Source organism: Lissotriton helveticus, chromosome 2_1 (genome assembly GCF_964261635.1).
Source record: "Lissotriton helveticus chromosome 2_1, aLisHel1.1, whole genome shotgun sequence".
Classification (NCBI taxonomy): domain Eukaryota; kingdom Metazoa; phylum Chordata; class Amphibia; order Caudata; family Salamandridae; genus Lissotriton; species Lissotriton helveticus.
The window spans coordinates 163,534,370-163,555,173 of NC_136059.1; the positions used below are offsets into that span (position 1 = coordinate 163,534,370).

The 20,804-nt window shown below is 43.3% G+C and overlaps 1 protein-coding gene across 2 annotated transcripts in view; it reads left to right on the plus strand.

Annotated features, from left to right (window-relative positions):
• Positions 1 to 20,804, plus strand: part of FANCG (FA complementation group G) — a 288,288-nt gene that overhangs the window by 154,977 nt on the left and 112,507 nt on the right. For both annotated transcript variants that reach the window (XM_078674680.1, XM_078674679.1), the window contains exons 5-7: positions 8,508 to 8,664; positions 10,802 to 10,932; positions 19,749 to 19,895. In XM_078674680.1, coding sequence (XP_078530806.1) covers positions 8,508 to 8,664; positions 10,802 to 10,932; positions 19,749 to 19,895 — 435 coding nt within the window. The remainder of the gene's footprint in view (positions 1 to 8,507; positions 8,665 to 10,801; positions 10,933 to 19,748; positions 19,896 to 20,804) is intronic.

Below are 20,804 nucleotides of genomic sequence, written 5' to 3' on the forward strand. Positions count from 1 at the left end.
GAAGTTAAATTGAAGATTTATTGAATAGGAAACGGCACAGCAACATACATCAACTGCTGGGCATACAGGAACAGTGCAACTGACCTGGTGCCTAGCAGCAGCAATATTCCATGTAGAACTTGCATATACTGAAAGATGCACTTCATTTAAAGTGACAGTCAAAATAGGTAATTTAAAGATATAGAAAATATAACAGTCCCCTTGCCTCCTTGTTGAAGTTGTAGGTGCCATCAATGCTAATCAAGCAGTGTGTATTGTGATCCTTTTAAATCATGCAGTAGTGGTAAAGAAAAGGGGGGAGCCCGAGAGTTCTGAGGTCAGTAGTTTAATACTGCAGCATAATGTCTCAGTCAACATTCAGTTATTGAATCTCATATGCCATGAAAAAATACGTTGAGGATTTGTCTCCGAAATCTTCCTTGGTTTTTCTTGCGTTTTTTTGTCCAGAGTAGTTGCCCTCTGGGAAAAGGAGGCACAAACATCAGAATATTGAAGATGCCTATCTGATAAGGTGGCAAAATGAAGGGAGAAATGTGGACGTGAGGTAAGAACCATAGCTCGATAGGAGCCTTGTATTGGAAGTATGATTCTGTGTCTGCCATCCATAACTCGTGCTTGCCGGATCCTACATCTCTCCATTCACTTCCTTTTAAAACCCCTTATTTGTGCCACTTGTCTAAAGTCTTGATCCTTCTCGCTCAGAGGCTGGGTCTGAAGGTGTCTCCCCAGGAAAAACTCCTCATTGTGTCTGGGCATATGCAGATGCACCCTTCGGTGGGATAGCTGCTGTGTGTTCCTGTTGTTAGCTGGTCTCGATATGCTCCTGCTTCATTCCTCATGTGTGCTTATCTTGCTCGGTCCACTCGATCTGCGGCTGTCTGTTGTTCCTCATTCCACCTGGATGATGTTACTTCCTAGGCTGATGCCTTCTGAACTGAAAAGTCTATCTCTTGTGTTGTGGTCTGTACAATCCCTGGCCACTAAAGGGGAAGGAGGGGAGATAGGATACTAAACTTCCTTTCTGCAGTAATGGTTTAAAAAAAAACAATCTTTTTATTGAATTTCAAGAGAAAGCAAATTACAATGCCGCCCCGCAGGGCAGCGGATAATCATCAAATAATCAAACACAGCAAACCAAAATTGATTGTAAATCTCACAGTTGACCTAAGCATAAGTTAATCACCACATATTACACCAAGACCACAAAGCAAAGTGTATCTGTCACATCATGTTACCTTTAACCAACAGTTGTGGTATCGCTTTGGGCATTCGTTGCTAGATAATGCCTCACTGGTTCCCAAATGTCCTTGGGTTTGGATGATGATGGGAGTTCTTCTGCATAAAGCTCGAGATTTTCTTTGCAAAAGACCATATCCCTTATCCAGTGTTTAGTGCGTGGGGCCAGGGAGCTCTCCCAGGTTAGTGCTAGATGTCGTTCTGCCAGTAATAGAGCAATACTCAAGAATTTCCCCACCGCACCTTTCACTTGTGGCACAAAATACTACAAGCAGATCATAGGCGTGGGCTGGAGATTCAGCTTAGACATGGCCATGAGACACACTATCACCTCTTCCCAGTATTGTATAACAAGATCGCAGTCCCATGCCAGGTGCCAGAAATCAGCATCAGAACGACCGCATTGTTTGCACCTACTGTTGTCCTGGAGGCTGATTTTATGTAATTTAAGAGGTGTATGATAGACTTGGTGAACAATTTTGAAATGGATGATTCGGAGATTCCCTTTGGGGCTTAGTTTGCCAGTTAATTCACAAATGTGCTCCCAGTCTTTCGGTGTCAAGGGGGGGATCTAGTCCAGTGTTCCGAGCTAAACTGCGAACTTCCCTTCGTGCCATCTCATCTAGCACAGCCCTGTACAATTTAGTAATTAGTTTCCGCTTTGTAGGGGTTATCAGTAGGAACTGCAAGGATTGCAGTAAGGGTGGCTCTATAGGTAAGGATTTATAGTGTGTTCTGAGCGCTAGTCGCAGGCGATGTATGGTGAATTGGAACAAGGGTGTTTGATTATTGATATATTGGAGCTGCTCGGATGTAAAATATCGCCCATTCGGAAATAGATCCTGCATATGATCAATACGGGCTGCTGTAAGTGAGCGTATTGGAACCTTTTTCCTGTGTAACTGAGAGAGATGCATGGTGTGCGATTGGTAAAGCCTGGGTGTATATTGGGATTTTGTCCGCAAGTTTACCTATATCCTGCCAAGCTGTGATGGTGGCATCTAAGGGGTTAATTTCTGTCCTGGGAGTGTGTATACGGGTATGAGTGAGCATGCCATCCAGTGGAACAGGGTGTTCCTCCCCATCTTCCACTGCAACGTGAGGTGTGAAGGCGTGAGGGTGGAACCAGTAATAGGCGTACTGCGCCTGTGCGCAGAGATGGTACAAGTATAAATCTGGTGCGCAGAATCCCCCTTGGGCATTTCCCAGAGTGAGTGTGTTCCAGCTCACTCTAGCTTGCTTACCGCCTCATACAAGTCTGAGTATGTGAGTTTGTACTGTGTGAAAAAAAATTTTGGGGAGTCGTAGCTGGATATTGCCGAAGAGGTATAAAAACCTTGGTAAAATAATAATTTTGATAATAGCGATGCGGTCTTCCAGGGACAATGGTAATGACAGACATTTGTCCACCTGTAGTTCCAAGGGTTCCCAAGCCACACCATAGGTCTCTCGCATGACAATCTCCGGATCCCGATGCACCCACACTCCGAGATATTTCACAGGCTTTGTGGTACATATCAGAGGATATTCCATCTGCGGGGAAGTTGTCATCAGTGTCAGAGGGATCACCATTGACTTATACCAATTAATCATGAGACCAGAGAACTGGCCAAAACGGATATATTCCCGCAGGACGGGGGATAAGTATTTGTGCAGTTCACGAATAAAATGCATCATGTCATCTGCATATATGGATATGCCAACAGGGCGATTATTTAAAATGTAGCGCTGATTCCCTGTGCCGCTGCCTAATCACACACGCCAATGGTTCAAGCATGAGGGCAAATAGCAGATGCGAAAGGGGACAGCCCTGCCTAGTTCCTCTTTTGATGAGACTGGTCAGACTGATTTGCACATGGCCATGTCTGAACTGGGGTGGCAGAGTGGGCTAAAGAACGGTGATGGATTAAACCCAGATCTGTTGACTGGGTGTGAATGTTTGATTGGTTCAGATGCTCCATCCATCACCACCCCCTTTTGTACCGCTTTGTTCGCCATAAGTTGGCAGGGTATGCTCAGACGTGAGTCCCTTGCTCACTTTGCCACTGGATTCAAGCCAGCCTGGCTGAAGACGGCTGTAATGCCAGAAACCGGTCCTAGGAAGCTTGTTTCCGGTCCAGAGAAGACATGGCTTGGCAGTTCGGGCTGGACTGTTCCCATGAGGCACAGGGTCAGACTGATTTGCACATGGCCATGTCTGAACTGGGGTGGCAGAGTGGGCTAAAGAACGGTGATGGATTAAACCCAGATCTGTTGACTGGGTGTGAGTGTTTGATTGGTTCAGATGCTCCATCCATCACCCCCTCCCCCCCTTTTGTACCGCTTTGTTCGCCATAAGTTGGCAGGGTATGCTCAGACGTGAGTCCCTTGCTCACTTTGCCACTGGATTCAAGCAAGCCTGGCTGAAGACGGCTGTAATGCCAGAAACCGGTCCTAGGAAGCTTGTTTCCGGTCCAGGGAAGGCATGGCTTGGCAGTGCGGGCTGGACTGTTCCCATGAGGCACAGGGTCAGACTGATTTGCACATGGCCATGTCTGAACTGGGGTGGCAGAGTGGGCTAAAGAACGGTGATGGATTAAACCCAGATCTGTTGACTGGGTGTGAGTGTTTGATTGGTTCAGATGCTCCATCCACCACCACCCCCTTTTGTACCGATTAAAGCCAGCAGCAGATAGATTGTTTGATAAAATACTCTGCTCTGTTCAATCAAGGCATTTTAAGGCCCTGCTAGGGATACTGTTTGTCAGACTGTTTTCTAACTCTTGTCTAAAGATGAGCATAATACAGCAGGCGCTGTAGCCTCTATGGTCTCGAGTCACTGGGATGAAACGATTGCAGAAACGCCCATGATGAAGTTGTCTAAATATGAGCTTTTTGAAACGACAGCTACATGATCGCTCAGCCCAAGACACATGCGAGTCAGATGATAAATTGTGGTAACACCTGGGATCAGTTCATGCCTCATATGAAGAGTGTATACTGAGCACATCTATATTAGAGTGATCAGCACTCACAATCACTGTTATGCTCTATTTGTATATCTTATTTAAGGCAGCATTCATAGATATCAATTTGGGTATAACGCTGTTTTAGTCCAAGTAATTCACGTCCACATTACACCTGTTCCAATTAAATATATGGAGGCGAGCTGTCAGTTGCAAAATTCATGATTCATAAATTGTTCATGCCAATGTAACCAACGCGTTTCATCCCTTTCACAAGACTTCTTCAGGGCTTAGTCCTGGTGTACTTGTATTCACATGTCACTTGTAGGTATACAAATTCACAAGAAAAATATTGGCCATAATTATTTGACTGATGTTCATAATTTTTAAAGAAAAGTCATGTTCGCTAATGGTATACTCTGGCCCATGTTGGTAGGCGAACCTGTTGGTATGGTGGCATGTATGCACCGTCTCACAGCTTGAAGTCAAACATACTGTCCCCCCTGATAGTAGCACCACTCCTTGTTACTATTCCCACATTGTGATAGGTGCGATATTGAAGGTCTAGGCCTCCATTTGTAAAATCGCTATACTGAGCACATGTCAGAAATTCAGGTGCAGACCTGTATTGTGACAGATCTAAATATATTTACAGTGAAAACCCTGTGATTGCAACAGGAATTAATTCTCTTCCACACCAGTGTACTGGCACTTGCCATCTGGTCATTTATTCGCCTAAGCCAATCTTAGGAACAAGGGACATCTTGGTAATACAGGTTTTACATCAAAGGACCTTCATGGTCCTTTGATGGAACAAAGTTGTTTTATCTCCTAGGAAGCCCAGAAAATGTGGACATGTACAACTGAATACTGCACCAGACTGCTGACACACTGAATGAAAAACACAAGTGCATATCATTTCAGTCGACATTTTAGATTGTCACAATAGGAGTTGTAGGTGTATTAGCATATACAGATAGTGAAGCTTTTTTGTGTCCACGCTCCCTTAGCTGTGCTTGGTGGAAGAGAAAATGTTGGTGAACGTCGGCTCTTGAGAGTTATGCAGAGATGACAAAGCTACTTTGTTTTATGATGAGAATCGCTCCTTTGTCACAGATCTCCAGCATTCCCCAGCTACTGTTATCGACTCATCAGCGAATATGGACAGTTTCCTCACAACGAATTAGGGGCCAGATGTATGTAGGTAATCCTACATCATACGATTGTTTGGTGATCGCAAACACCCATGGTCGCAAATAGACCTACCTCATGAATAATAATGAGGTAGTTCTCGGTTTGCGACCCATTGGGAAATCACAAAAATCACAGGGATGGTGGCCTGCAGGGGTCAGCAGACCAACATATGTGTGATTACTTTCCATCAATCATTTTGTGTGTGAAATGCAACCCGTTTTCCTCAAAGGAAAATCGGATGTGTTTCAAAAAGAAAAGGATATATTTTTATTTTTTTAAGAGTAAACAGTGGTCCAAGGGACCCCTGCCTGCTCTCAAAAAATCATTTTTACAAACATTCACATAGGGGAAGGTGGGGGGCAGGGTGGATTTTGCAAATGGGTTACCACCAAATTGTGAATGTTTTGCGACTGCATTTTGGTTATCAGTAAAGGATGCCCTAAACACAGGCCTTCCTAATACTGAAACACAAACCCAAATTGTGATTCGGTAACAGGTTACTGAATCGCAATTGGACCTTTGTACATTTAAAAATGCCTTTTCATTGTTTCCATACGGCCGATTATGTGAATCGGACAGTTTGCGAATGTAAAAAAGTTTCTACATCTGACCCTTGATTCATTGAACTTAGAATGGCTGCTTAAAAACGAGTGCTTGATTCATTATTTTGGCCTCACAGGGAAATGGTCATCTGTTATTAAGTCAAGCCAAAGAATTTGTGTATAGTACTGGCAAGATTGGATTTTCCAACGTACATTGCTACTTGTGCACAAGGCATCCTCGGCCACATATGAAAGGACTGGAAAATTCTGTTTAGATATGCTACCATTACTGCAACAATTCTTGGAATTATGCTTTGAACATTTCCACCTGTGAGACCAGGCCACAATTTGGAACTGAATCTTGTGCTTACCAGACTAATGAGCAATCATTTCCAAGTTTTATATTAAAGGAACATGAATAGTATTTCTATGAATATTCTTTACCTTGTGGCAATGACATTAAGTAGAACAGTGCATAAAATTCATATTTTCTGGATGCAGGGTTTGAATCTATGATCACAGGTTCACATTAATTAAATTATTATGAGGAGCACAAACTCCACTCAAGCCTAAGATTCTCTCATACGTTCACATGCGCCAAACTATATTGTTGCAAGTACTGGATGAGAAACCTGCACCTCCCAGGATGCTACATAACCTTCAAATAAGGCTCAAGTATTTTGTAGACAATCTGAAGACGTCCATCATTTCAAGCCGTGGCTGTCCTCTGCGACCTTGGCAAGGAAGAATCTCCACTGGCTCCCTATCCCCTCCAGAGTTTCGTTCAAACTTCTCTGCCTGACCTACAGTGCCCTGATGGCAGGCCCGGCCGATGCTCTGGGATCCTTGCTCACTAGGTATGTCCCGAACAGATGTTTGCGCTCTCTAGAACTAAATCAACTGGTAGTCCCACGTGCTAGGAAGGCTAGATGGGGGAGCAAGGCCTACTCCATTCTGGCACCCAAATTATGGAACTCACTTCCCCTGGAGATCAAATCACAGCCTTCACTTGATCTCTTCAGGAAAGCTTTGAAAACTTGGTGTATCATTAAAGCCTATCAGTAAGCTCCTGTCTCTGGTTGTCCTCTGCCAGTTTTTTGAGTTAGGCGCCTTGACGCCCATTGGGCATAGTTGCGCGTAGACAAATCCCATTTCATTCATTCATTCATTCATTCATTCATTCATTCATTCAATATACCCTTTATGGACTCCTTGGGCTTGAAATAAAGACCAGGTTACTTTAAAGCAAGGCACCATCAGGAGGGTGAGTCTTCAGATTCTGGTATCTAGTCAAGCGGTTACGAGCAAGGATAACAGATCATTCACAAAGATCATTCACAAAGAGTGAAGGTATCAGGGACATATCTGGCCACAGAGGGATGCATTCGAAAATTTGAAAGTCATGATGTTTAGGAACGGTGACAGGTCCACAAAGGGCTGTTGCTTGAATGTCGAGGCTCGTTCAGATGCACACGTTAACCAGATGGTCTTCATAAATAATGTTGACATTACAGAAACATCGATATGCTCACTATATAATGGACTCGTTCTCTAAAACAAAGCAAGAATATTTAGCCTCGAATTTGAATCCAGGATGCAAGCTAAAATACATGAGGGTTTGTTTCCTGCTGATACCAGTAGCCCAAATTAAAGGGTCGTGGAACACTGACTGCTTACTCTCAAAGGTCTGCCGCCTGTGTAATTATAGAGTCAATTGAGAATTTAATCAGTTTATGTCCTAGTTTTTTTTTTTTACATTGCATTGTTAGTTTATAGCTGAGCAGTGCTCCCTGTATGGTACATCAATGAAAGGAAAGCACACAAAAAAGACATTCCACTATCCATCAAATGACTCGGCCAAAAAGTTACAGATTGAGACATGGTCCCTACATCCATTTCCAGCCTTAGCACCACCCAGATTGATGTCATCTACCAGTCCATGCCCCTTTCTTTTTTTTAATAATATTACAATTTTTCATTTTTTTTTAAAGTTTAAAGTTTATTGAAGGAGGGATTATAGCATACAAAGGAAGAAACATCATATAAGAGAGATCATAATGAAAAAATAATAATATACATTAAAAGGTCCTAGTTTACCAGACATTCGAAAGATATACCTAATATAGGCATTCTATTTAATTGAATTATCTGTAGATCTTCTAAGAGGCCTTTGTCTACTGCTTTTCTATAACAGATTGTCATTTTATTGGGAAATTAACTAAATTAAATTACAATTTTAGATTAGGTTTATTGTCATTTTAAGGAAGTGTCATTGAAATGCTGCTCTTATGGAACACTTGGAGATATATTTGTGACTTTTAACATGTTTAATGTATTTATTATTGTGATGGATATTTTATACAATAAAGACATTCATTCATTCATTCTCATTATGCTATTCTACCAAAAGGCAGAGACCAATCGTTATAGGTCGAAAACTCTTGGTGAGAAAATTATAGTGCAGCTCCCTCTCTCTGAAATCAGAAGTACAAAAGAAAATAGGTGTAGTCTAAGATGTGTATCATGTGAAGATCACATCTGTCCCCAGCTTCTCACAAATCTTGTCCTTGACTTATGTTCTCTGCTGTAGGTACCTGTTTCTGGGACGGTGTGTCCAGTGGAAAATAATCTTCTTGAGTTGCTCGGAGCATGGAATGTGCCTGAAGAAGGGAGGTCAGATTATCTAATGGCTGAAAGCAACCGCAATCTCAAAGACATGTTGTACACTGCAGCTGCTTTTCAACAAGGTATAGCTCATGAAAATGTTGATTAAATGAATTTCATATTATATTCCTTCACTGTGTGCCACAGAATGTTGCTCATCATACGCCCTGGTGGCCCTGATACAAGGTGGTTTAAAAACCACCTTGTATCAGGTTGCACATCTGAAAATGATCTTTAGCAGTCTTGTGTAACAGAACCAGCAGCCCATCTGTGCCATTGGAGTAATTCTTAACTTTTTAGTTTAACGGTTGACCTCTTTATATTTAAAAAATCATTTAATTACCAATCAAATCTAATCAACATTTAGCTTTATTCGGTTTTCAATTTAGCACACAGAAAAACCATAAAAGCACAGTTTTACAATCATATATCACATTATTATCCAATATTTAAAAAAAATGCAATTTAAAAGTTGGTACGACACTTAAAAGTCTAAAAAAAGTTAAAAACTAATGCCTAGCAGCATACTTTAAATGAGGCAAAATTCATAGATGTTTCCTACGCTTACCAATCAAGAAATAGCCAAATTGTCACATATCCAATGTGGCCAGTAACCTCGGTCTGTACTGGCAGAACACGCAAGAGTTCTCTGTGACCTGCTGCTCCGATCACATGCTACAGTTATGAACTTTATGTCCCACAAATGTGTCCCATCTTGACTGCGTAAATTCTGTTCTATTATTTCTTTTCATTGCAGTCATACACATTTCACCTTCTTATGTTATGGGACAACAAATAAATCCAACTTCCTAACGACACGATCACTAACTGGAGTGAATGTCAGTTGGACAACCGTCTTCACTTGCATCACCACCTCTTCTATCTTGTTCTTTCTCAACCAACCCTTAGTAAACAAAGGAACTTCCCTGCCACTGTTTTCCATTTTGCGTCTCCCTCCAAATCCTCCTTTTGAATGCACCCATCCAATGGCTTTACTACACATGCAATCACAATCTTCTTCATATTCATGATGACTTACATTCTTCTCTGCAACCCTGGACAGTCAGCAGTGACAGTCCTGATGTTTGGTATGTTCTCTCAAAGGAATGAAAATGTCTGGACCCGGTACTGTTACTTTGCTATCCTTGGCGTCGCTTTACCCTCCCACTTGACACTGAACACAAGAAGCTTGTGAACGAGATGAACAAGGATCTCTGTTGTCCATGGGTGCTGCCAGGAGTAGCTCACACTTCACCAGCACACCTAGTCCTCCTTTTTTCTCATAACATAACTGAAGAAATAATTAGAGGAATAATACAGGAGCGTTTGCAGTTTCCCTTCTTCTTAATCCCTCAAAACCATCCTCACAGTTCGCATTCCATCCGGACTTTACGTTCATCATTATTGGAACATGCAAATGCCTTGTCTCATCTGCAAATTGTGGAAGGAAGTTAAGTAGTTGTTGGGGCAGCAATGTCTTCTGCATGGTATCCCCCTGCCCTGACTGCCTGACAGCATGTATACCTGGTGCCTTGACTTTATATTTTGACCCTTCCATCGCGCTAAACCAGCACCCATCAAGTTCTTAGCCAGAACATTTCGAGCCAGCCATTGCAAAATTTCTATGCTCTCAATTAGGCCTTTATTGCCTAACTGAGCCTTCAAGTCCTGTCTTACTATCTCTGGAAAACCTTCTGCACCTTGGACTGTGTCCCTTCCTTGCCTGGAGCAAAAAAGTGATGGATGGAAATATGGGCCAACCATATACAAATTAGTCTTAATTGGAGTGGAATAGGAAAGCTTGAATGACAAAGCAACCACCCCTCTAATCCAAGACACAAGATAAACCAGACTGATTTCACACTTCTACAACTTCTGCACCGAGTTGCGTCTTTCATTCTTATGGCACTCCTCTGGGCATACCCGGACTACGTAGGGCGACTTAAGCTGCGAAAAAGAGATGGCTGTAAATGCATGAATGAATGTGATCCAGTAATAATTCACATGCCATTGTGTTGAAGTGATGTACTGATTGACAGAAGTATTCATAGTATTACACTTAACAAGTCTGTATACCTACTCCTACCCTTTTAATTGAAATAAAATCACCTTGATTGAGATCTCATCAGCACAAGGCCAGAAGTTGCACTTTTTTAATTTTCTTCATGTTGCGTTTTTGCATATTTTGCTATTTTCAAATATGGTATTAATTCCTCTCAGGTCTTCAGCTGATGGAGGCAGGGGATCTCTCAGCAGCTGTTGGAATCCTACAGAAGGCAGCTGCAGGGATGTGCTCTACCAGGGCAATGGCTCAGATTTTTACCGCCATTGGAAGTTGCTATCAACGAATGGTAATGCATTTTAATTTATGGCCATCCTGACCTATCGTGAAGCCTCAAAATAATTTAATGATGCAACTCATTTTTTAAATACCCATAAGAGTATATGTATTTCAGTGTCAGGTGGGGCATGCAAGCCTAATTATTTTCAAAGTTCAAAGAAGTATTTGGTGATACAAAAATTAGTAAAGTAATTTGAACCCTGACTAAGATGCATTTACATTACTACGCTATGGTGCTAAAAATCGTGTAGCTTGTGTAATGCAGCAGTTTATTCGAATACAGTGATACATGCCAATACCAAACATATTCACCAAAATCAAGTTGTATCTGATTGAGTTCATATACATAGTGAACAAGTTCATATACATTTTATTTTAAAGGTTTTATATAGCACTGGCTAGACCCGGAGGTATCCGAGCGCTTTACATGAGTATCAGACCATTCTTGCAGGTTACATAGTTATAAAGGTTACACAGTTGTTAGAGCATGGCAACATAGTCACATGTAAGGTCGAGATAGACAATAAGGACATATACGTAAGGGAAAAAGCAGGCAAGGGAAGAGATTCAGGGGAGGGGGGTAGGAGCAGAGGAAGTAGACAGAGAATGAAGGAGGGAAAGAGGAGGAGAGGGTGAGAGACAACAGTGTGGAAAGAGGAGGGGGAGGGTGACGGGGACACAAACCGGTAGAAAAGTCAAAGCTGCGTCCAAAGTCCAGTAAGCTGTGATCCCAGGGGAAGTGGTATCATTTCCCCATCTCTGTTGCGAGAGGTTCCCTTTTCGCAGTGGACTCTCTCAGAGGGGTCTCTGAGACTCCCAAGGCCTACATACTGGATCCTTCCCCAAAAAGGGGAGAAGGAGTGCTTTGACAAGGGGTGCCATACCATACCTCAGCTGTGAGTGGCTCCCTTGGCGCTGTGGACTTGAGGGTGCGCTGAGACTCCAGAGTACAAATATTGGATCTTTCCCCAACAAGAGGAGAAGGAGTGCTTAGTCAAAGGGCACGAAGGACAGGGGGCTGGGCGGTGAAGCAGGCAAGGGGAGGGATTCAGGGGAGAGGGGATAGGAGCGAAGGAAGTAGACAAAGAAAAGAGTACTAAATGGGAACAAACAACATCAGTTTGGGGAATAGACTGTTTTCTCTCTGTGGACATGAGTTTTCCCCATCTCTAAGGTGAAAACCTAGCAAAGGCCATTCCAGAAGGGGGAACATCCATTACGACGCAGTCTTTACACCGCACTACCATTACAATGCTGCTTTTACAATGCAAGTTGTTACCACGACTTGCGCTGGAGGGTGCTCTAGGCTAAGGAATAGTAGATTTACTGTTCCAACACCTTCCCTACTGTACGTAGGCTGGTGTTGGAATAGTAAATCTTACTATTCCTAAGTCCAGCACCCTACAGCGCAAGTCGTGGTAACGACTTGCGTTGTAAAAGCAGCGTTGTAATGGTAGTGCAGTGTGAAGACCGCGTCGTAACGTCATACATCCTTCCAGAAGCTTGTGTTTCCAGGTCCATCTCTCTCGTATCTACAGAATCGACGTCTTGTTGGTGTGTGGGCATGCGCGTGGTCAGATCTGTCCGAGCTGGTCGATGGAGGCTTTCATGTCTTGATTTAGATCAACTCGTAGTTCAGCCTTAAAATTGCGCAATGAGGATAATAAATAATCTTTGGTAAGTGTCATGACGCTCGTAGACTCCCCTTGGTCAAGCGGTTGTCGTTTGTCTGAGGGGTGGAAGAAGCTGGTGACCTTGGGTGGAGGTGGTGTCTTCTTTGGCGACTTAAGTGTGGGCTCCTCTGTGCCCGGCGTGCTGTGTGTGGTGGCAGCAGTGACGCAGAGCAGGAATGTCAATATATATCGTAGTGGGCACCTTCAGTGTAGGCTGGCGACATTGAGGCTTTGTAGGTCCTTCATGCCCTGTTTGGCGGCATGGTGCTGCAGGAAGCGAATTGAAGGACTGGGCTATTTAAGGCCCAGCGGTGCCAGGGGACAACACCTAGAACCTTCGTGAGATACCTGTTCTGGCGCACTAAAGACAGAGACACGGGACACTTCCTTGTGCGTCAAAGATCAGGGTTTATTACTGCAGGGAGGCAAAAGTCACAAGAAGTACAACAGAGTGTAGGTTCTGAGAGTCTGCTCCCTTTGCATATGTGAGTCGCTCTCTTTTATACAGGATTTTGTCATTGCACAATATGTAAGCAAAAGGTTACAACTCATTTCCCACAGTAAAATTCAAAGGATCGCTTTCATGTATTCAGAGCACTGGAACATAATTACATTAACATCACCAGTTCCAACTGTAAAAGCACATCTTCCCACCATTAGGTACATTCCACTTGAGTTGTAAATAAACAAGAGAAAGACACAAGAACAGCTGCAAGGAAGTCAGACAACAGGGAAGAGGGAGTGTGAGGATAATATTGGATGCGTAATCGTAGCCTAAAAGGACTTGATCCCAGCACGTGCGAGGCTGAAACAATAGACCGGCACGGCAGGATCACCTCCGAGCGGAGACAACTGCTTTAGCAGTGTCCTCCCCCTACCCATAAAAGACGCATGAAAAGGCATATGCTTCTTCCGTGAAGCTTGGGAACAAAAGGGTCACGATGCGGACAGTTGCCTGTTCGCTGACTACGTGAGGGCAAGCAACAAAATGGATGCCGTATCTAAAATGGAACCCGAGCGTCCATTTAAAGAAACCTGTAATTGTGAGGAGCTCTTCTGGGTAGTATGGCGAAAAACGCGTACACTTACACAACTCGTCATTTTCGGTTCATTGATACCACATTCGTCCATATTCGGCGGTGCCCAAAACGTCGTAACGATTTTTACGGAACCTCAGAATGGGGAATCCCCCGTGCTGAGAGCTTCAGGTATGCAGAGCCGCATCAAAGGGTTCGTATAGTCCAGGGGGCTATCAGCAGGTATAAGTGTCCGTGCAGGAGGGGTGCACTCATGTTGGCTATATCTGAAACCCCTCGTTCTGCGAGCCTCTTTTCCCTCAACTGCTCACTTAATTATGAGCTGCCATCTTATGATCAGGCAAGATCAGGCACGGGGCCGACGAGCGCCGTGGTTTTGCCTGTGCGCCTTGTGAATCACATCTCCTGGTATGCCGCAGTTTCAGCTACCCGCCTTGGCCCCCCGCTACCATTTTAATGCTCTAGGCCGTAATGGCACGTCTCCTTCGGGACTCTTCCAGCGCTGCCCGCCGAGCTCCCCCTGTGTCTGTAGCGCTATGCGGCATTCGCTTACCGCATCAGAAGTAATGGGCTTCAGCGGGTTCGTATGGCCGTGGTCTTGGGCCCCAGTAACCGTTGATCTCTTGTGGGGGAGAGCTCGCGGCGTACCGCTGATCCGATATCTTCAGGTGTCCGCCATTTTGTGTGGTCTCGCTGACAGCCCCGCTTATTCCAAGCAGTCTCACCGTATCATGGACAACAATACAGAACAATCCTTCCATATGCCTTTCCAACCCTGAACAGTAGGTGGAGAGGGTGTTTGAGTACCCAAAGTCCTCACCACAAGACAGACCTCTTTAGAGGGTCTTGCCTGGAGAGAACAGAAGCGTTGGTGTGCAAATTAAGTCTGCTTCTTCTGTCTCCCCATATTTTGCAAGAGCTCTTAAACATTTGCCCGTAGAAAAGAAAAAGACACTTAGAATTGCCACAACCCAGTTCCATTGGGGTGATGGATGTTAAAATCCCCAATCCAGATGAGTCTTTTCATAATACCCCCTCTTTTTATCTGGCCACCTTACTGGTTGGATTTCCAGTAGACATGTCATCTGAGACCACCAGAGACCCTGCCGGACTCGTGCCTCATCTTCCCTTGTTGTCACCCACCATAACCTTGTTCTGACTTCTCGTCATCGTGCGCCAACCCTTGCTCATTGCTGCCCAATGATGCGCCACTTGCTGTTGACCAGCGTTGTTCGTAATCACTCCATTGTAATCCGGGCAGTTAAGACGCCATTTCACTACGCCGCTGCAACCATCCCTCTGTTTGGGCAGGATTTTCGAGAGCTCCTACTGCCTGGAATGGTATTCCGCACCACACTTTGAGTGGTCTTCTGCCTAGGAGGGGTAGCTTTGTCCTGGTCAAAGTGCAAACAACTGCAAGGCTGCATGTCAGGATCTCCCAGGCTCAAGAGTCCTGTAAAATGTTAATCCCGGATCCCTTGGGTATGAGAAGTACGCATTTCTCCATTAGTAATGGGGTAAATGAAGTCGGGATTGAGAGAAAAAAATTAAACCAAATGACTGGGACACTTTGAGAACAGGAAATCACTTTAAGCATGTCTTTTCACAATTAACATGATTAGACTAAACAATGTACTACATAAATGTCTGTTATGTAATATTGGAAGTTGTTCAGGCACTTGAGTTGTTTGAACAAGAGGCAAGGATAATGGCGTGATAAAGAAGCAAGAAGTTGTTCTGAAAGCTTGAATGAAAATCTGTTGAAAACTTATAGGCAACATGAGGACAAGGTAAGATCTAAAGGAGAGCCGAGCATGAATTAAAGCAGGAAGTAGACAAACCCAACAACTTCCAACATTGCCACATGCAGCTCTTCTAAAGCAGCTGATCTTTAAATTAAACTTTTATTTCTCTGACTGCAAAGTGAAAGGAGTTTTTAAAGTAAATTATGTGACAATGTAGGATGGTGTTTTGTGCAATACACAACAACATGTAAGTACTTGTAAAGGAACTGTATGCATCCAGCAGCTAGGAAAGCAAAAATGCAGCACTTTTTGTTTGTAATTCTGAAGTGTGCTGGACACAGAGAATTTAATAGGATTTAAACAAATCAAGACACCTATTTGATGATGCAAAAATTATAAATATTCACAGAAACCCGACTCCCACACATTATTGTTTGCATGCTATATAGTTTTATCTGTAAAAATGTATGTCTGTGCAAATTTAGTGACCATTTCAATAGAAAATGTGCTGTCTGTAAATGACAGTGCACTACCAAAAGATGCTTTAGTAACATTAAAAAATCGCCCACCTCATGTCCACTAAAGGTAGGTGGGTTGGCATAGTTTGTTGTTATATAAAGTAGGTCGTGGTTCCAAAAGGTTTGGCAACCACTGTCCTAATCTCTGATGGTTTGCTTACTCTTGGAAAGGTGTAGACTGCATAGAACACATTGCTTTGCCAAGACCCTCCCAGGCCTATTTAATCCAAAAGGGAGCCTCTTACCATGGGTGACTTGAATGTGTATTAGAAATAATGCTAGTTTATTATGGCACTGTTGGAAAACAAAAAAAAATCTTTTTCAAAGGTTTTCATTATTTACCACCAACTTGTAGTTGGTGGTAAATAACGAATTCTTAAATGAGGAATGCACTAACTTAAGTGCTCCCTACATCCTGGATTGGGTAATTTACAGAATTGGTATGTTAAGAATTCAGTATTTTACCGAATCCTTAAATTACCGATTTGGTAAAATACCGAACCCTACAAAAATGCCACCTACATCTCAAAAGCCCAATACCCGTCGGTAACGGCCGAAATTCGGTAATTTCGGCCGTTACAGACCGGTATTGGGCGACCTACATCTGGCCTATAGTCACAAAGTGATCTCCAGTGTGGTAGCGGCACCAGCTCACCAGTTTGAATCAGAGTGGGTCATTGATGTTAATAACTTGGAGTTTTCTTTATTTATAACAGATGTTTCTCTTTCAGCAGGAAATAGTCCATATCGATAAAGTTTGGAGCTGCCAAAATGCTTTGACTCGGACTTTCTTTGTATATGAACGTGTTTTGTTACTTTCATGAATTTGGAAAGTAACACTCCACAAATAAAACTTGGATTTGAGACTATACAGACTCACATAGTAATTTATGTGCCAAAAACTGTTATTGCATTTATCTGAAGGAGGTTTTGTGCAATCTGTTGAAATGTGCTTCAGTGTTTCTTTTAGTGGAAGTCCTCTTTCTGTGAACTGTATACAAGAACCCTTGTTTTAATGTCTGAGTGATAGTTTGTAATATATGGCCCTTATGTTTATAGTACTGTCTATTTTGAAGTTTTAAAAAATATTAACTATTAATTTGGATAAAATCTTACTGTTTTAGTTATTTTAGGAATGGCAATCAAACCTGTGTGATAATTTCAAAATGAGTGGCGAATTAATACCTTTGGATATGCGGGGTCCTACCTCATGAGCATTAGTCAAGACACTTCCACCATGAGTTGTGCTGTCTGTCACGTGCTCTTGGGTTTTTGGAATGACAGGGGCTTCTGTGGTGCGGAGTTAGTGACATGGCATGTGAGTTTTTGTTAAGATGTGGTGATATTTTCAGTTGAAAAGGTGAGAAAGTGCTCAGTGAATGAAATGAAAAGAAAATTTGTAAAGCGCTTAAATGCCACTCCTATCAGACCACAAGTCGGGAGGGAGACAAGAGTCTAAATGAGCTTTAGGCAACAGGCCAATGGCAGATCGAAGATCCACGTCTTTAGCTGTTTCTTAAAATGCCCCTCATGTTCCAAAGTTCTAAGCTCCTTGGGCATGCTGTTCCAGGCCTTAGCTCCCAAAATGGTCGCTGATCTTCCGCCTCTGGTAACTAGCCGATATGCTGGAACACTGAGCAAGTTGGCCTTGGTTGACCTTAGCGTTCTTGCTGTGATGTAGGGCCTAAATCTTGCTGAGAGATATCCTGCGCCTAGGTGGCGATGGGCTCTAAAAGTTGTCAATAGGAGTTTAAACAGGACCCTTTTACAGACTGGGAGCCAGTGAAGGGACTCCAGTGCGGCCGAGGCCGATGCCCTGCATGGTAGTCCTAGGACCAGTCTGAAGTGTAACACTGTTTCCGAGCACATGCATTAAGATAAGACTTCCATTTCGCCATGTACGGTCTTCCTTATGGACCGAGTGGTACTGGGTGCAAACATGCATAAAGCATTCTTCATAGGCCACCTAAGTTCCTAAGAGGACCACTTTAGTGTTCTTCGCGTCATGTATCACCTACTGGGGCGCTTTGTCATTTTTTGCAAAATGCATAATTCACGATTTTATACGTTTCTTATTTCTTTTCAAACGAGAGCAGATGATCTATGAGGTGTCAAAAATTAGTCGTTTAGTTCACTCGCCATACATCACAAATTGTATTGTACGTACAATGTAGAACTTATGGTCTACTCAATGAGTATTTTTATCAATATTTCAAAGTCTGATGTGGGTCAGAAGTAAGAATTGTAGCTATGTCTGACATTCCTTTGGTTCTTACAAGGAACCGTTGGCCTTTTTCAGATATCCATAGTGTGTGTTCTGCAAAAAGCTATATATGTTGCACCCAGTGATAATATGGTATGGATGAGAATTTGTCTGAGAGCTCGATCGCCTTTGAATTTGGCAGCTATGCTAGTGTGATGTATAACAGAGAATAATGTGTCTGAAAGGAGAAGAGATGATAATTTTTAAAAAAGGAAAGAGGATAGATTGGGGATTGAGGACAGAGCAGTAAGACCGCAGTGGTGGCGCTCAGCAGATAGTCTTCTGTTAATGACAGTGAGTTGTCCAAGCAGGATTGAAGTAGATGAGGAGATGACGCGCCTGTAGGGTTAGTGTGGTCTATTACCCAGTAGCCAGAAGGACAAACGCAGGCTTTTACTTGGAATGTATAGGTACTTTATTAATGAGCTGCAGGTGCTTTATTGGGAAAATGTCCAACACAAACCAAACCAAACACAGCACTTCTTTGTCTCCAGGGGCTTCTTGAACTGTGCTCTCTTTATGGGTCACCACTGTCTTGCCCCCTTTATCGCCACTTGGACATGGCATAGTGGCCCTCAAACATAAGCATAGAACATTACATCAGCAAGCGTTAGAGGGTCAGGTTCCTTTTAGTGCTCAGTGGAGCATCAGTACCTTTTTGAATATAGTATATTGCAGACAATTCTTGTCTACTTCGTGTGAAATTATAGGTTTTTTGCGCTTTTACACTCAGTCAGTAGCAGATACTTTTGTTTTAAAGGAGGGATGGGTGTTACTGCAAAAGTGCCTAATGCTACCAGAGGATAGTTTCATCCCAGACTAATTTAATTAATTAGAGTCTGTATCTCATCCCAGAACTGTTTAACATGCATGCAGTTGAAAAATATGGAGTTTAGGTCCTCCTTCTCCTGTCCCACAGTTCCAACATGTGTTAGAGTCTGAAAGACCCAGCTTATGGAGTTTGTCAAACAGGCCTTGTGGATCATCCAGAGTCTAGCTACGGCTATGGCTTGGGCAACTTTAGCTATACATGCTTGATGAGTTATATATGTGAGTCCAGTTAGCAGGAAGTATGGTTTATGGCTGGATTCTAGTGGACTGGATTCTCATTTGTACAATATATATATCTCTCTCTAATGATGTTTTGAGTGGTGCTAGGATTTTGTAGGCTTCAGATGCTACGTGCCCTCTTTTTGTGACTCTGCTTAGTAAGTTCAGTAAATGTGGCATGTGTGTCCTCCCTACCTGATATAAGGCAACTTTTCAGTTTGAGAAAATTGCAAAACGTCCATGTTGAATAGTTTGTGTCTTTGTTGAAGTTCAGCAAAAGTAGTAGGGTTGCCATATTTACTTATTAAGACCTTCCACAAAGGTGTTTTCCCATATATTGTGATTGCAAAGAAAGAGCTGAACATGTTTTGTTCCACCTTCCTGTCTAGTTTTTTTCAACGCTTCTACTGTGTTTTTTATTATGTTGTGAGGGTGGTTAATCTTAATATGTTTGATTATCAAGATGGCACTGAGTGTGAGAGCAAATAGTAGATAACTTTCAAAAGATGCGTCCTTCCTCTCCTCCACCCACTGTCACAGTGCAAGCCTCAGGCAGCCCTTCAGTGCTGGAAACAAGCCCTACAAGTGGATTTCCGGTGCCTTTCTGCGCTGTACCAGACCTCACAACTTTATCATCAGCTGGGAAAGACGGATGCTGAACTGCAAGCTCTGCGGCTGCTCTATGAGGTGAGGACTCTCTCCATTTGTTCCAACCTTCACTTACTGTTGTGTTGATAGAAATAAATAGCATTACATTATTGTGTAATACTAGCAATACCACCATTGATTAACACTGAGCATCTAAGTGAAAGCACCTATGTGAAAGAACCTCAGGAGAGTGGACGGAGTGAGCTAATCGTGGGAGGCGTCGGGGTCCGGCTTCCCTGCACTCCCGCCTCCCATAGCCGCATATAACAGCGGTACAAGCCACTGTTACCTTGGATTTGTGAAGGGGTGATTTATGAAGCAGTTTACCACCCACAGCTTCCCTACATTTCTGCTTTTCACTGCTGGGTGGGACTATGTCCCCCAACTAGCACCGGATCCAGGTCGTGCCTCAGACTTTTGCCAGTGCTATAAGCGCGTCTAGTTTCCTGCTGTGCGTAGACTGGAGGAGGCTGGGCAGGGCCACCCCGAGGCTCCAACTTCTTAAGGTACGTGATCTCTCTTAGATTTTCAACTAGCCCCCAGTATAGTTTTTTTTTTTTTTTTTTTTTGGGGGTTCAAAACTGCTTTATTGGAGAAAACAGAGTATTGTACACAGCTCGATCCGCCTACAACCCGGAGGCCAGCAGCAAAAAATCATGAACAGTACACAGCCCAGAAGCCGGCATCCCGGGGGCCCGGCGGCGTATAGGAAAACATACAAGACGCTGGTTCTGCAGCCTGGGGCGTAGGACAAGCAAGGATGAGCAGCAGTTGAACAGGGCGTTGTAGCAGAGAGATGAAATCCCTCTCCTTTTTTTGTTTTTTGTCGTCAAACAGGAACCAAAACTTCCCAACTTAGGTAACAACTATGAGGCTGTAGAAGACTGTGTGAAAGTTCCAATGAAGGGTGGTGTAGCAAGGCGGGTCAGGCAGGCCGCAGCCCATGGG